A 17,539-nucleotide genomic window follows, 5' to 3' on the forward strand; every position below is an offset into this window, starting at 1 on the left:
CAACAACATTCACCGAAAACAAAGTACAGCATTCAGAATGTTTTAACTTCACAACTTATCACTAAAATGTCCACATAGTTTTCACCAAAGTGGTCACATAGTTTTAAGTAAAAGATAACACTCATTTAGTAAGACCTTCATTTAGTAAATCCTTAATTCAATCACCCTTAAGGAGGCAAGCCTCCTTAATTGACACAAAGTACAAAGGTGAAAGTCCTCCACCATGGGTGCAATTAAGTTACAATATCATCAGTCACTACTCAGTACCCTCTTAAGGGGTAGTGGAAAGTACAAAGGCCATCCACCCCTAGGTCACAAATAAGTTACAATCTCATCAGTCAGCATGAAATACCCAAGGAGAGGTCTTTTCATCTTGACTCAAGGCAGGCTCTCAGCTTCCATGGTCCCAGCTCCTGCCTGAATCTAACCAACTGCCACCTGAGTTCAAAGGTAGAAAGGCAGACAGCTCCCAGTTCCTTGTCCACCTCTCCATACAGCTCCTGTTCCATATTGAAGCTCACAGTGTCTAATCCACCTCAAGTCCTTCACAGTTTCTGTTCCTGGGAATACAAAGCTTAACCAAGCCACAATAACATTCATTCACATTGTTGGCCTCCTCATCAATTCACTTTTTGCCTGTGAAATCAACATAGAGCCCCAAAAGACAAAGTACCAGCACCACAGTCGTGCTTCCTCTCACAGCTCCCGCTGGCCCTTGGAAGTCTTCAGAGTTCTGGCTGGCCCTTGGAAGCTCTCAGCAGAAGTTCTGGCTGACTCTCAAAAGAAGCTCAGCCGCCATAAGCTCTGTTCTCGAAATCAAAATCACTTTCTCCAGCCTGGGCCTCTCCTCCTCAGCCTCCAGCTGCTTGTTCCAAGAAGTTCTGATTCTCTAGCTTGGGCTTTTCCTTGTATAAGGTATTAGCTCCTCCCTGTTCCTGCCCCTTCCTGTTACATCAGGAAGTCCATCCCACTGTGGGATTCACAGGTTTTGAGTCTTAATTCTTGGACTAGGTACTAAGTACCTGTTAGCTTGCCAAAATTAGGGGATCTTCTAATTCCATTACTATTACATGGTTCCTCAATTATCCTAGATGATTCCCAGAGCTATTTCTCCAGCTCTGATCTCTCTCCTCACCTCCCATTTCCCATATCCAACTGCCTACTGGACATCTCTAACTGGATGTGTCACACACTTCTTAAACTCAACCTCCCTCTTTTATCTATAGCATTGTCTTTCACGTCCTTTGACTCTTTGCTGAGCCTGTATAAATCCTGCCCTTCCAAAGCTTGAATCTAATTGCCTGAGCCATTCTACCATGTCTTAGTGATGCCTATGAGGCAGAACTTGCCTCTTTGGGTTAGAATCTCTAGTGCATTCTCCGTGGTGCTCATTGACAGTTCCTTTCTTAGATTTCATCTCAGTTCAATCACACGATAAACATTTATTAAGCACCTACTATGTGTCAGACACTGTACTGAGTACTATAGGTAGAAAAAGAGGCTAGAGACAGGCCTTTTAGAAGTTTAGCTACAAAGAATAAAAGAGGTAAAGGGTGATAACAGGGATGGAAGCATCAAGTGAGGGCTTTTTTTCAGGATGGGGAGAAGTGTGCATGTTTATACGCAAGAGGAAATGAGCCACTGGAGAAGGAAGGATTGAAAATAAGTGATGGGGTGGGAATGACAGAGGGTGCAATTTGTTGGAGGATATGGGGTGGGATGAGATCGCTTGGGCAGGCAGAGGGCTCAGCCTTGGGAGAGAGTAAGACCACCTCATCCCAGGAGACAGGGGTGATGGAGGAGAGAGAGGGATGGAAGGCACCTGAGAGACAAGAGATGAGGAGAAGAAAAGAGGAAATTCACAGTGAATGGCCTCAAATTTTTTTCCCCTGTAAAATATGAGGCAAAGTTCCCAGCTGAGAGAATAGAGGGGAGGGAACCATGGAAAGTTGAAAGGGGATGAGGTTTGGAAGAACTGCTGGAGAGAGTGAGACAGTGAACTGACAAGAAGGGCATGGTAGGATTGCCTCCCAGTAATGAGGGCCCAGATGGGGTTGGGTAACATAAATCTGTGGTCCCCTAATATGAGGCCAGGTGTTAAAGAGAAGAGGAAAACTGTAAGCCAGGTATCAAAGTCATTGAAGAAGGAAGAGGGATGGTGACCTGGGGTGTGCAGACAACAGCTACCAAGATTTTTATTTGGCACTAGATAGGAACAGCATGGACCTCAAAGGAAGAGAAATGCCGGCATGATGGAAGAATGGGGAGAAACTGGAAGTGGCCCCGGGGAGGAAGGAGTATTCTACCACCCCTAGTCTGTCCAGGAGAATGAGTGAAGGTGCAGCCAGGCTGTGGAGTCCGGCTCCCATTGTGAGCTACTGGACCGAAGGAGGGGGAGAATAGATTTAACATGAAGCCAGAGGACACAATGGGAGGGCTGGGTGGAGCTGGAGTGAGCCTTGGGGTGGCATTGAGGGGCATGGGAACGAGGAAGTGGGTGGCGGGCTTCGGTTGATGATCGGCAGGAGCCCAGAGTCACTGGGGCTGAAGGGCAGACCAGGTAGGAGAATGTTCCAAAAGCCAGGGGCTCGGTCGCTCTACCCTCGGAGGAGTGGTGTGCAGAGCAGGGGCTGGGAGCTGGCTGCCGCTGCTTCGAGCTGGTCCCCAAGGATTCAATGCTTGGCCCCATGCCCGGCAGCCTTTCCTCTGGGAACGGCTTCACCCAGCAGGAGACGGGAGGCGTGGCAGGCTGGAGCCAGGGGACTCTGGGGTCTGCCCGCCCGGGGCGGGGGGGATGTGGAGGGGGGGCTGCCTCCCCTTCCCACATGGAGGCTGTCTGGAGAAAGGTCGTCTCCTCCCCCTCCCCCTCCTTCCTCTTTTCCAGTTAAAGCCCATCTGGGTGGATGTCCTGGCCAGGATGCCCCTCTCGGCTGCTGCCCGGTGCCCTCCTGTGGGCGCTGTGGTGCAGGAACCCCAGGGCTCCGCTGGCGGCCGATGTTTCCGCTGCTGCGTGGTCTGCCTTGGACTGGCGGCTGGGAGGAGAGCCCTGGGGCCGAGGGCTTCAGTTAACGCAGAAATGCGGGAGGCCGTGGGAGAACAGGACACAGACGCGCGTGGGGTCCCTTGGGAGGACAGGGCGTGGACGCGCGTGGGTCACAAGGATTCCGAGCAGACGGACTTGGGGCACAAGTGGAGACTTAGCTGCGCTTCGGGATCGATCTCGGGCTCCTGCCCCGGGGTCCAAGCAAGCGCACGAGGCCGCCCCGTGGGCGTCTCTGGAGCCTCCTCCGAGGGGGGACGCCTAAGGGGGTTCTGGCCGTGAGGGAAGGGGCCGGGAGGCAGAGCCTCCTGCCGGGGGCAGCCAGTGCAAATGCCCGGTGTCGGGAGATTGGGCGTCTGAGCCCCGGAGCATCGCGGAGGCCGAGGTGGGGGAGGGGAGGCCGAGAGAATTTCTACTAGAGCTGAGAAGAGGACGGCGGGATGGGCGGGGCGTGTCTGGGGGAAGGAAATTGGGAGAGAGAGAGGGGAGGCTCCAAGGTCGGAGGCTCCAGCTGGGGCTGGCGGAGTCCTTCGAACTCTATTTCCCAACAGGCCACGGGAGCGCCTCCGTTGGGGGCGGGGAAGGCCTCTCACTCCTGCGCTTGCGCCCTAGGGGAAACGAGTCGGTCTTAAGTCCGGTGGACTCCGTTTCCCAGAAGGCCACGCGACACCTCTGGGTGGGGGAGCGGAGGGGATCATTTCCGGTGCGGCCCCTCCTTCTCGCGCCTGCGCCCCAGGGTCAGCTGAGTCCTAAGCCTTGTCCCTGACTGAGGGTAGCTGGCACAGAGAGAGTCGCGCGTGCGCAATTCGAGATGAGCACCACCTCCTTTCACTAATGGACGCTTTCATAGGTCGGTTCCGGGGAGAGGGGCGTAGGGGGAACCAATCCGAACAGAGTTGTGGTCCCGCCCCGGCCGTCTCGGGCGAACTCGGGTCAGAGGCGTCCGCGGGAGCAAGGGGGATGAGCGAGGCTGACATGGCCCCTGTGCCCAGGCCGGTGAGCGCGGGCCCAGGGGGCGGGGCTGGAGGGCTGGAAAGCGAGGGGGCGGGGCCACGAGGGCTGGGGGCGGGGCTGAGGATCCCGGGGGGGTGGGTCCTGGCTCTGCTCCTCTCTCCTCTGCGCTCCAGGCACTGAGCTGGTCTGGGAGGCGATCTGGGCACGTTGGGTGGAGGCACCCAGGGTCCCTGGGGGCTCCAGGAGGCGGTGCCTCCCTTCATGCTCCCTATGGACAGTCAGCAGCAGCGCCCGAGGCAGGATGGAGCGACCCACGCGAGCTCCTTCCCGGAGCGCCCTGAGACCCCGGGAGGGTCAGGGATGACCACGTTCGGTGTGCTCGACTCTTCCTGGCCCCACGGGGTGTTTCCTCGGGGAAGATGCTGCAGTGGTTTGCCATGTCCTTCCCTGGCTCATTTTACAAATGAAGAGACTGAGGCAAGCAGAACGAAGTGACTTGCCCAGGGTCACACGGCTGGTAAATGCGTGAGGCCAGGCTTGAACTCCGCAGCCGAGACGGGAGCGTGAACAGAACGCCTCCCTGCTCCCCACCCCCCCTGCAGGCGCACGGATTAGCACAAGTGTCTGGTGTTTCAGGAGGCAGTGACCTTCCAGGACGTGGCCGTGGACTTCACCTGGGAAGAATGGCGATGCTTGGCCCCGGCTCAGAAGGAGCTGTACAAGGACGTGATGCTGGAGAACTACAGGAACCTGGTCTGCCTGGGTAATGACCGTTTTCTCCTTCCTCACAGTCTGCCCAGGGCAAAGTCTTGGTTTCCTCCCCGAGTGAATGCTCGTGGTGTCTTAGGGCTGCAGTAGCAGAAATGGCCGCTCTTTTTGTGGCCGGGGAAGAGCTGTGTACACCTGGCACCCGGATGCCCCAGCCTGGCCCCACTCTCTGTTTTTTCTGGTCCTATCTCGCCCCTAACATCCCAGGGAAGATGCGTGAGGGCAGGCAAGAGTCCCATCTGAGCAGGGAAGGGACCATCTTTCTGAACCCAAAGTCACAGTTTCCCCTCAGACTCTCTAGAAACACTCCAAAGAGCGTCCTCCATAGATAGCACGTCCACTTTTCCCTGAAGACACAGGGACCAGGAGCACATTGTGAGTAGGTTCTTTGTCCCTAGAATTCTCTCATTTCCAACAAGCAGGACTGGCAGTGTCCAAGCCAGGTGTTCATGGCCAGGTGAAGCAGGAGAAAGAAGACTCAGGAAGTAGCCATCAAGGTGAGTATGTGACAGGAGGGGGACGAGGCAGTGGCAGGGAAGTGCCTTCCAGATGGTGGCAGGAAGATGTTTGTCAAAGCCCTTGGAAGGAGAGCTGAGGCTGCAGCCTTCACCCCAGAACATGCATGCCCAGACATCTCTTCGTTCACATTCCCTTCTGCCATTAGAGGAAGATGTGTGCCTGTAGAGGGTAGATTTAATTCCACAAACATTTATTGAGTACCTGCCAAGTGTCTGCCACTGAGATAGGCACAAAAACAGAGGGGAACTCTTAAACATACGAAGAAATCTGGGGTGGGGGAAGGCATTAAGAAGTAGGGAGGGCAGGAAAACCCCATGTGTGATGTGGCTTCAGAAGAACCTTTCAGCGTGGAGCAATCCTGGGCAGAGGCCCGTGGGTCAGCTCTTTTGGCCCGAGCCTGCAGAGTGTGAAGGAGAGTGCGAGGCCCCAGCCATTCCCTCTTGCCATCTGATCACCACTTCTCACCTTTTATCATCAGACTTTCTGGCCCACACTAAGACTGAAGATAGGGCCGCCTCCATTATCCTCCTAACGAGGTGATGACTCAGTCAGCATCTGAACTGGGACCATGGGCAGAGCTTTCCCTGGGAGCCAGGAAGGATGAATGAATCTACTGCCTCATAACACCAGGCCTCCTGACTACCCATTCTGGCTCAGTCTGCGTCCTGAACCTCAGCCCCTGCCCCTCCAGCTCAGATCAGATCAGCATCTTAACTGAGGCCAGGGGTGGAGGGAATGACCATCTCACGTCCTATGTCTAGAAAAACCTTCCCCTTAGAGATTTGTTTGTAGTCTGGGGCTGCCTGAGTGAAAGCTCCCTTGACCACTCCTGATTTGCCTTTGTTTCCGTCCATGTCAGCCCTACCATCCCTAGGTCCCTATCCTTCTGACTTCCTCTTCCCATTGTGCCCTTTGGAAGTGAATAATCACTTGTTAACAAGCAGCCCTTTTCCTTCTCACAGCCCTTCCATTTTCTTATAGTAACAGAATTTTCTAAGAAATTGAACTCTAAGCTCACCAGGCTATAGTTTAACAGGCTGTTTTCTTCCCTTTTTGGAAATTTGAACAAAAATTTGCCCTTCTCTAGCCCTGTGGTTCTGTCTACAGTCTTTCAGATATTACTGATGGTGGCCCATCAGTACCACCCTCCATTTCCTCTAGGACGGCATTTCTCTGGGCTAGGTGATGAATTCACCAAGGATAGCTTAAGTAATTTCTGACTACCTGCCCCCTTATTTATCTTTGGGATCAGTTACCTGGTAGTCATTTTTGTTGTCTCAGGTCCAGCCCAAAAATCATTCTCCTTGCTAGAGAAAACATTTCTAAAAACAGAAGGAAAATCACATTTGAGGTACTCTGCCTTCTCTCCATTGTCGTCCCCTCTTTGACCTACTTCTTTCCCTCAAGATAACTAAGAATCAAGCAAACCCTTTGCGTTGCCTCCTGACACTCCCTCACAGGACCATGCCACATTCAGACGTGTATCCCAGGTGCTCTGGCCGTGCTTCATCCTTCAGTCTCAACACGGAGGGTGCTTGTGCAGCCACGTGGCTTTCTGCAGACATCCCATTGTTCCCTCTTGTTAGAGTCGCTTCCCTTTGTGGCATCAGAGTTCATTCTTTACATAAAAGCTTTGATAAGTGCTTCCACTCCCGCCCTCCAGATCGAGCCCTCCTTTGTGACCAAGGAATCAAGCCCAAATGTCCATCATCCTGGCTGCCCCGGCAGCGTCTGCAGTGGTTGGGCCCGGCCGTCTTCCTCCGTTCCACTGTGGGGGAGAAGGTGGCCTTCGCTGTCTCTTCTGGGACTGTGCTCGCCTTTTCAGTTCCTCGCACTTGTAGCTGTCTTCATCGGCGCTGCCGGAGCCACTCGGCTCGTTATTCTCTGGGTTCTGTTTGTTTCAGTCCGCATCAGTTCATGAAGGTCATTCCATGCTTTTCTAAATTCCTTTTTTTCCTCATTTCTTTTTTTTTTTTTTTTGGCACTTGACACTGTTTATTCTTCCACCACTATCAATTGACGAGGGGAATCTCAGGTTGTGGAATCAGTCAGGGGCTGGAAGAAGAGGCACCCCAACTTGTTTGTTGAAAGATGATTAAAGTAGATGACCCGCTTGTGGAGGGGGAATGCGGTAGATGGGGGGGGAGGAGGGGAGGGCTGTGGATCTCAGAATGTCCGACAGGACTGGCAAGGTGAAAGTCTTTTCAGGACTTGGACCTTGCTCGGGCCTTAACAGGAATGCACTCTTCGACTCTTGCTGGGAATGTAATGTTGCTATCAGTGAGGCCCAAAGACTCGACTAGGTTTATGAAGCTTTCTTTCAGTTCGGGTCTCGGCTGCTCACTTCTCCCATGCAGAGTCATTTTGAAATAGTCACTGTTATCTACAGTCTTCTTAAAGTACGCCGTGGTGAACTCATTATGCTTGGTTCTCATCACTCTGACTATGTAGTCCTGCAAGCCATAGCTCAACATGCTGCCCAAGGTGAACTGGCCCGGCTAACCGTTCGGAGCAAAGTTCTCACAGATCTGTCCCATCGCCTTCCCCTGACCAAGGTGGAGGTGGCCCTGTAGCTATTGTCCTCTTGGAGTGTGTAGGGTGTGGCATACCTCTTTTCCTCATTTCTAACGGCACGATAATTTTCCATTACAATCACTTACCGTGGTTTTTCCAGCCCTTCTCCAGTGGGTGAGCAGGCATCTGCTTTTTCCCAGTTCTCTGCCACAGAGAATGTAGCTGTTTCTGTAGACCTTTTTTTCCATGTGACTTGCTTGAGTGCATGATTGAGGGAGATCTCTGGGTCTTTGAGTATCTGCCATAATTTGAAATTGAAATCCAAAACAAATAAAACCAATTCTCAGCTTCACAGGCAGTGCATCACTCATGGTTCCTGTTTTCCCACAAACCCCCCAACAGTCAGAGTTCTATCTTTGGCCAGTTTGATCAGTTTTCAGAGTGGGAGGTAAAAGCTCAGAGTCATTTTAATTTTCATTTCTCTAATTAGTCATTCGAAATCTCTGGTCAAGTACAGTTTGTAATTCTTTAGAAAATTCTTCATTTTCTTTGGATATATGCTTTTTGGGGGAATGGCTGGGGGTGAGCTTCTATTTATTTTCCCCACTTCTTTCCTTTTATTTCCCCTGATTTTACTCATATAAACACTTGGATGTTGGAAGTAATTGGAGTTATCTAGTTTTCTCTTTTTTGACCTCCGAATTTCATTGTTAAGGGTTTCCCATCCTTCCTGGGCTGCCTTCCACTGTGTCTTTCTTATAATCTCCCTCTGACCCCTTTGAGCCGCTTTCCTCAGAACTATGATTCATGTCAGCCTGTGCCTGACCTCCTCTCTTTCTCAATCCCAAACTCTGAAATTCTGAGATTCCTTTCAGAATCCCAGGGATTCAGAGTCAGTGGTTCCATCCATAGACGAGAAATCTCTTTCTGCTCATTCCCCTCTTCTTCCCCATTCATCTCTAGGTAGGGAATACCCAAGGTTGCACCCTCCCTCGGGTACTCATTATCTTTTAAGTGGTTATTTAACAGCTCTCAGCCTCAGTTTCCACATCTGTAAAATAGCACCTGTCTCTCAGGGTTGTTGTGAGGATCAAATGAGATACGGACACCATATATGTAAAGCATCTTGTAAACCTCAAGGCACTAAAGAAAGGTTAGCTATCATTACTATTGATGATCACTGTGACCATCCCCCCTGCCCCTGCCCCTCTACCTCCCCTGCCATGTACCCTATGAAGCCCCAGACTATTCCACACTTCCTTTCTCCTTCCATCTGCCCACAGAAGATACAGCACACTGGGCACCTTCTCCAGTCCTGGAGGCACCTTCTCTCATCCCCATCAGTCATGGTCCCTGGAGGGAGAGTGGGCTCCTCCTGATCTAGCCCTTTCTGCCATCCCTCGGTGGCCTCTGGTCCTTCCAGAGTCACTCCATCCAAATGTATCGTATTCAAATCCTGATGGCAAATTGTCCCCTGCATCCCCCACCCCAGTCACTCTCTTTTTGTTCTCAAAGAGTTCGGTATCTGACTTACAGTCTTCCTCTCTAGTCCAGCCCCTGCTCTTAGAGATTGTTTGGGATTCCAGTGTACATGCCGACATCTACACAGACACCAGTCTCCTCACTTCTTACGACCTGCACCTTCCTTCTGCTGCAGTGTGTTGACCTTGTCGTTACCCACAACCCCTTCCTCCTCCTTTGTATGCTATGACATTCCTTTTGCCCTGCTTTCTCTTTCCCAACTGTAAAACCCTTAGAATGGAATCAATCTATCCCTAGGCCCTTCCTTTGTCTTATTTGAAGGGCACTTGTTCTCTCCTGATGAGAGTATTAGTACTACAGCATTATACAGTACCTTGCAATTTCTTCTAGGGGAAGGGAAGGGAAGGGAATTAGCATGTATATAGTGTCCCTTGTGTGCCAGGCACTGTGCCAAGCAGTTCTACAAATATTTTCTCATTTGATCCTCGCCAGAACTCCAGCTTCCTCTTGACTCTTGTGCTTGTCTTCAGTTCTGGGCTCTTCATCAGGAATACTGGAAAGTCCTTTACTCTGCTACTTTTTTTCCTAGGGTTATGCTCAGCTTTGCAGGATGAGTTATTCTTGGTCATAAGCCTATCTATTGCTTTTGGAATATTGTATTCTGTGCTCTCCTTTTTAGTATAGCAGATGCTGCCAAGTCTTGTGTGTGGTGGACCCTTGGAACTTGGACTGTTTCTTTCCAAAAGCTTGCTTAATGTGAGCTTTTTTGCTTGTGGAGCTTTCAGGGTGTGATAGGTGGGTTCTTTGCATTGTCACTTTGCCCTCATCTGGTTCTAATGGAGCTGGGCAGTTTTCATTTATGATTTTTTGAAATAGTATTCAGGCTTTTTGATTGATCATGATTTGAGGGAGTCTAATGCTTCTTAAATTACCTTTCTGACCTGTTTCCCAGGCCAGTTGTTTTTAAACGCACATCTTATATTTTATTCTATTTTTGTAATATTTTGATTTTACTCTAATAATTTCTTGCCCTCTTGTAGAGCTTTTGATTTCTGGTTGGTCTGTTCTAGTTTTTAGATTGGATCAAATTGATCAATTTCTCTTCTGAGATAATTAATCTCTCCTCATTTCTTTCCTCAGGAGTTTTAATTTAATCTTCACCTTCTTGCTTCATTTTTCCAGGTATTCATGTTATCCAGGGATTTTTTTTTTATGCAATTGGGGTTAAGTAACTTGCTCAAGGCTACATGGCCAGTTACTTTTGTGTGGGTGCCAAGTATCTGAGGCCAGAACCGATCCCAGGTCTCCCGACCCTGGGGCCAGCGCTCTTACTCACTGTGCCACCTGGACACCCCTATCAAGGGATTTTTAATCTGGGGTCCAGGAACATGTGTGTATGTGTTTTTAATATGTTGGCCATTGTCTCAACATACTTAGTTTCCTTTTTTGATCTTATGTATTTAAAAACGATTATTCTGAGGAAGGATCCATATGTTCACTAGACTGCCAAAGAGGTCCATGATACCCAAAAGTAAAGACTTCCTGATGTAATATTTGTAGAAAATCCATTTAAAAAAAATTGAGTCTCTGGCTGCCCTTTTTATGGACTTTTATTTACAATAATTTTTGATACTGGTTGGGGTTTTCTTTGATTTTCTCACCTTTATAGGTTTATTTCCTGAATTGGGGCTTTGTGGTAGGGTCAGGCACAAAGGAGCATGGAGGAACAAATTTTCCAGAAGTAAGGAGGTGATAATCTCTCTGTATTCTGCCCTATCATTTAGAAAGGATATTTCTAAATTGGAGAGGGTTCAAAGGAAGACAACTAGAATAGTGAAAAGCATTGAGCTGAAGGAATTAAGAGCATTTAACCCTGGAGAAGAGAAGACTCAGGAGCCAGGAAGGCTGTTCCATATTTCAAGGCTGTCACAGTAGGTAGAAGAGATGTATTTGTTGAGTTTGGCCTCAGAGGGCAGAGGCTGGGCCCAGTGCTTGGAAGCTGTAAAGAAGCACATTTTGGCTTGTGAGAGGGACTTTTTTTTGCCTTGGGAGGGACTCTTTTTTTTTTTTTAAGCAATTGGGGTTAAGTAACTCGCTCAAGGTTACACGGCCAGGTGTTTCTGGGCCCGGATTCGATCCCAGGTCATCCCGACTCTGGGGCCGGTGCTCTAACCCACTGAGCCACCTGGCCTCCCCTAAGCAATTGGGGTTAAGTAATTCGCTCAAGGTTACACGGCCAGGTGTTTCTGGGCCCGGATTCGATCCCAGGTCATCCCGACTCTGGGGCCGGTGCTCTTACTCTCTGTGCTACCTGGCCGCCCTGGGAGGGACTCTTTAGCCTAGTCTTCAAGGAGTTTCCATTTGAGGCTTGGTGGCTGCTTGTTTGGTGAATTATCAGGAGGATGTTCCTTTTTGGCGAGGAGTTGGCCTCAATGGCTTCTGAGATTCCTGTCAGCTCTCTAGTTCTACATTTCTGCTTCTGTGACTCCTGGGAGTTCAGACGTGAAGAGTCCACACCCTCTAGTAATCAACTGTGACTGGATGGGAGGTATTTCTCTTTGTAGCCTCAGTTTCTTCCTCTTTGAAAGGAGGGGAATAGACCAGGTGATTTCCAAGGGCTGTTATATCCCTAACATTCAGTTAAATAACCCATTTTCTTTGGCTTTTCTTGTCATAACCTTCATTCTTTAGGTCGAGCTGAAAGTGTACCCTGTGTAGTTTGCATCCATTTGTTCTGCTTCAGCCCTTTCTATTTGCCTGTTTGTAGAGACCTCGGGGAACAGTGGAAAGGTCACGATAGATCAGAGCCAGAAGCCTTCATTCACACTCTAGCCTTGACACTTAGCAGTATCACCTTGGATGAGTCACTGAGTCTAGGGAAGCATCCGTTTCCTCTTTTGGAGAAATATAATCACTGAGGGTGTAGTGAGTTTGAAGGCACAGACTTATTAGCATCCAGGCATCTACATAGAAGGAATGAGCATACAAGCACAAGGTGGAGCCTGTGTATAATGTGGTCATGACTACAGTAACAATGTTAATTAGTAATAATAATTATTAATAATAAAATCTGTCTTGTCATTTGTTCTTCCTGTAAAGTCTGACAGTTGTTTTTCTTAAGGGAGGAGATAGAAGGTAGGACTATGCACTCAGCAGGGAGAGGGGATATTTATATTTCTGAAACACTTTCTTTCAGGTTGGAAGCATAGATCTGACCCAGAGGAATCAGCTCCAGACCTAGAAGCCTGGGCATGTAAAGCGAGGTTACAGAGGCAGGAACACAATGAAGATAAACATTCCAGACTAGAACTAAGGAAACATAATCGAAACAGCCCAAAGAAGATATTTTCTAAATCTAATGAATGTGGGAAACTCATCAGTTACAATTCAGACCTTGCTAAGTGTCAGAAAGGTCAAATTTCTAAGAAACCTGAGGAATGTGGCAAGAGCTTCCAATGGAGTTCTCATTTTACTGAACATTGGCAAATACACACTCGAGGGAAATCCTATGAATATAACAGATGTGAAAGGGCCTTCCATTTGAGCAGACTTACTGAACGTCAGAAGATTCATAGTGGAGAGAAATTTTATGAATGTCATATATGTGGGAAAACTTTCTACCAGTTCACAGAACTTACTCAGCATCAAGCAGTTCATAAAGGAGAGAATCCATTTGAATGTGTTGAATGTGGGAAGACCTTCAGCCGAAGTTCACAACTTATTGTACATCAGAGAATTCATGCTGGAGAGAAACTGTATGAATGTAATGATTGTGGGAAGGCCTTCCATTGGTGTTCACGGCTTATTCAACATCAGAGAATACATAGTGGAGAGAAACCTTTTGAATGTAATGAATGTGGGAAGGCTTTTCGCCAGAGGATACAACTTACTGTACATCAGAGAATTCATACTGGAGAGAAACCTTATGAGTGTAAAGAATGTGGGAAGGCCTTCCACCGGAGCACAGGACTTACACAACATCAGAAAATTCATACAGGAGAGAAACCTTATGAATGCAATGAATGTGGGAAGACCTTCTGCCGGAGCTCACAACTTAATCAGCATCAGAGAATTCATACTGGAGAGAAACTTTATGAATGTAGTGAATGTGGGAAGGCCTTTTGCCGCAGGTCACAACTTACACAACATCAGATCATTCATACTGGAGAGAAACCATATGAATGTAGTGAGTGTGGGAAGGCTTTCCACCAGACATCACAGCTTATTCGACATAAAGTAATTCATACAGGAGAAAAACCTTTTGAATGTAACCAGTGTGGGAAGGCCTTCCACAGAAGCACAGGACTTACACAACATCAAAGAATTCACACTGGGTGGAAACCTTTTGAATGTAATGAATGTGGGAAATCCTTCCACAGAAGTACTGGACTAATACAACACCAGAGAATTCATACTGGAGAGAAACCATATGAATGTAAGGTGTGTGGGAAAACCTTCCGCAGGAGCTCGCAACTTACTCAACACAAGGTAATTCATACTGGAGAGAAACCTTATGAATGTAATGAATGTGGGAAGGCCTTCTGCTGGAGCTCACAGCTTACTCGACATCAGAAAATTCACACTGGAGAAAAACCACCTGAATATAGTATGTGTGAGAATGATTTCCACACAGAGAAACTACTTACTCAACACCACAAAATGCATCCTGGAGAGAAGTCTTATAAAGTTAAGTCCTTATGAATACGATGAAAGTGAGAAGGGTTTCAGACAGAGCAAACACTACTGAAAACTAGCTAAGTCAAACTAAAGCAAAATATATAGATGAAGTGAATCCATGCCTAATTTCCCTCTGTGGCTGCTCTAAACTTTTTTCCCTCTCCTGAAGTTCCAAGCCACTTCCTTTGTCCTGTCTCACACTTTATAGCAAACACTGTTGTTCACTCTTAAATTACTGAGAAAGCTGTAGAAATATGGAATATTTACTCCACTCATCACAGATGCCCAGAATGCTGAATACTTTCTTCTTCCGGTCACCATGGCCAGTGCAGCCTACTCCCTCTTCTTTCCAAAGGTTGATTCCTTTGCCTGTGCCTGGATGCTACCAGTTCCTTTTTAGTCCAGGACATTACTTTGGCAGTCATCTCTGTTTTTCTTTGCAAATTAAACTTCTACCACTGGCTTTTTCTGAGCTTTATGTTCAGATCTCCCAGTTTCTCAAAACAAAAAAACCCTCTATCCATCCATTCACTAAGCCATCTCCTTTTTTCATTGCCAGACCTCTCGAAAATTCTTCTGATTTCCAATAATAATAATAAATGGCATTTACATTTACATTACCATTACAACATTACTATATCTTAGTTGAGCCTTACAAAAATCCTATGAAGAAATGATGGCGGTGTTATGATTCCTTTTAGAGAACATTTAAAATTGTTATTTATTTACTTTTCGTTTTCAAGATTCACTTCCATATGATATTGAGTCCCAAATTTTTCCCCCATCTCTCCCCTCCTTCCCACCCAAGACAGCATGTAATTTGATATAGCCTCTACATATACATTCATATTAAACCTGTTTTCAGTCATGTTGTAAAGAAGAATAAGAACCAGTGGGAGAAATCATTAGAAAGAAGAGACAACAAAAAAGAGCAAACATCATGCTTTGCTCTGCATTTAGACTCCATAGTTCTTTTTCTAGATGTAGACAGCATTTTCCATCATGAGACCTTTGGAGCTGTCTTGGATATGATCCCTTTTATAGATAGAGAAAAGTGTAATGGGTTTAAGTGATTTGTACATAGGCATACAGCTACTCTTGGACCTTCATTATCTCACTACCCATCAATCTCAAATCTGGTTTCTCTTCTATGTAGTATTTGATGCAGTTGATCATCCTTTCCTTCTGGCTACTCTGTGCACTCCTGTATTCCAAAAGGCCATACTCTCGTGGTTAATAATAACAACTTGAACTCAAATGATACCTTTAAGGTTTTCAGAATGCTTTCCACCCAACTCCCAACAATCCTTTGAAGTAGGCTGAACAAGTAATAGTTGTCCCATTTCAGAGACCAGGAAGCTAAGAGGGTTACTTGCTTTTTGAGTTGATAGTTGTTGAGAGTCTGATGTGGACTTTACATCCAGGGATCCTCACTTCAAGGCCAGCAATCTTTCCATGGCACCATGTTGATTGCCCTCCTTTGTCTATACCTGCTTCTTTGATTTCTTTGCTGATTCATTTCCCCATCCCCTTAAATAACATATTACCCCACCAGTCCCTGATTAGAACCTAGGATTTTATGCTGTCCTGATGAATGGCCCTGTAGTCTTCATTTCTTCATTTTCCATACCCAGAGGGGGTGGGTAGCATCCCTGTCAGCTAGGGCTCTTGGAGAACCCTAGGCATGGGTATCCATGTCAGAAGCAGAGATGAGGAACCTCTGAAAATCCTTGACTCAGTAACATAGGCAACACCAAAATGACTTCTTTATGCCTCTGGCATAGTTTGAACTCCTCTGGTCTTTTAAAACCCTTTACAACCTTCCAACTTCATATATTCTCTTCACATTCAATGGTGAAGTCATTAGGCATTTAGTAAGTACTTCCCATGTGCCAGGCACTGTGCTAAGTTCTGGGGATACAGAGAGGCAGAAGCATGGTCTGTATCCTCAAAGAGCCCACATTCTAAAGGGGCAGACAACATGCAAACAACCACACACACACATGTACATATTCATATATGTATGTGTATAAGACAGGGAAAATTGGAAGCAGTCTTAGAGGGAAGCACCAGCATCAAGGGGGCCTGGAAAAGCCTCAGACAGGACATGAGGTTTGAAGGAAGAAAGGAAATCCAAGAAGTGGAGATACAGGAAAGCATTTCAGGCATGGGAGACTGCCACTGAAAAGGCATTTCTGGCGCAGACCCCGTGGCCCAGCTGGATTGGTCTCTGCTCTCCTTTAGACACAACATTCCACTTTCTGCGTCATTTGGTACTCACTGACCATCAGCCATGCTTGTAATGCACTTTCCTCACCTCCACCCCTCCGAATCCCTTCTTTTTGTGCAGTTTAGGCTCAAGCACCATTTTCCATGCTGAACCTTTCTTGATCTTCCTAATGATTAGTGCCTCCACTCCCCAAACTACATTATATTAGTTTGTGTTTATTCTGAATACTCCTCTCTCAATGGAATATAAACTCCTTGAGGGAAAGGACCATTTCATTTTCATATGCCTAGGACCTAGCACAATATCTGTGGCATAGGTGCTTAATAAATGCTTGAATACCGATGGTAGTTGGCATTACATAGTGCCTTAAGGTTTGCAGTGGCTTTATGAATATGTTCTCAATAGATGACTTCCAATTATTCCTATTAAGGAAATCTTATCTGAGTAAAATCATCAAAATGTCCACATAGGAGCCAAGAGAAACTAAAAAGGACAAACTCAGGGCCTAGATGTGTCTATTACAATAGTCCAGAGAGATGATAGTGAGGGCTTAGGGTGCTAGCTAGGGTGGCAGAAGTAGGTATGGAGACATCAGGACAGATGTGAGAGAGATTATTGTGAATAGGTCGGGCTTAGTCAGAGATGGGAAAAGTCAGATCCTAGGTATGGGGTCATTCTGGCTTGTTTAAAAAAAAAAAGAAAAGGAATCCATTAGGGGAAAAACATGGAAGAAGGCTGAAAAAATTATTATTTTTTTATAACTGGGAAGACATACAGTTGGAAGTGGAATAAAGTTCAGACATTAAAAAAGTAAACTCTAGAACTACAATAACATGAACAGGGAACTAGTGACCAGGAGAAGGAAAGGGGGGAATTGATTATGGAGAAAGACAGTAGAATTGGAGATGGAAATCACAAGTAAAGCAAGCTTAAACTTCAAAGGGCTGATTAGAAAGAGTAAAAGGAGAAAGAAGAGTAAAATCCAATGCACTGGGTTGGGTGAAGAGAGTGCAGAGAAGTAAGGTCAGACGGATCCTGGGTGAGTGTGGCTGATCTCATTCTTCCCCAAATGCCTGCCCACAAATGGTTACTCCCCACTCTCCCTGGGAGAACAGAGAAGGTTTTAAAGTAGAATGTGATCGATAAGCATTTATTGTGCGCTGAGCAGAGACTGGGGGCCAAAGACAAAAATCAAAGTCCCTTCCTTCAATGAGGGAAGCCACTCCTAAAAATCATAACTACCAATAGAATAAATGCAACTATAAAATGGAGGAGAGTAAAAGAAGAGAGGAACAGAATTTAACAGTATGTTCGCCAGAAACACGCTTAAAACACATTGACAGCAAAAATGAAGA

General features: G+C 47.1%; 1 protein-coding gene and 1 pseudogene across 5 annotated transcripts; one reads left to right on the top strand and one right to left on the bottom strand.

Annotated features, from left to right (window-relative positions):
* Nucleotides 1-17,539, bottom strand: part of LOC138167675 (zinc finger protein 850-like) — a 762,790-nt pseudogene that overhangs the window by 716,831 nt on the left and 28,420 nt on the right.
* On the top strand, nucleotides 3,776-16,522 carry LOC138167694 (zinc finger protein 345-like). 5 transcript variants are annotated; one of them, XM_069096657.1, is made up of 4 exons: nucleotides 3,776-4,036; nucleotides 4,631-4,757; nucleotides 5,161-5,259; nucleotides 12,474-16,522. In XM_069096657.1, exons 1-4 carry the CDS (start codon nucleotides 3,875-3,877, stop codon nucleotides 13,976-13,978), a joined length of 1,893 nt encoding a protein of 630 aa, XP_068952758.1. In that variant the 5' UTR covers nucleotides 3,776-3,874; the 3' UTR covers nucleotides 13,979-16,522. The 5 variants fall into 5 exon arrangements, with proteins under 5 accessions (XP_068952758.1, XP_068952760.1, XP_068952761.1 ...); XM_069096659.1 differs by having other exon boundaries at nucleotides 5,182-5,259; XM_069096660.1 differs by having other exon boundaries at nucleotides 3,777-4,036; nucleotides 5,185-5,259.

This window comes from Petaurus breviceps, unplaced genomic scaffold (assembly GCF_028583685.1).
Source record: "Petaurus breviceps papuanus isolate PSGF00001 unplaced genomic scaffold, PetGlider_PUasm1.0 287, whole genome shotgun sequence".
Classification (NCBI taxonomy): domain Eukaryota; kingdom Metazoa; phylum Chordata; class Mammalia; order Diprotodontia; family Petauridae; genus Petaurus; species Petaurus breviceps.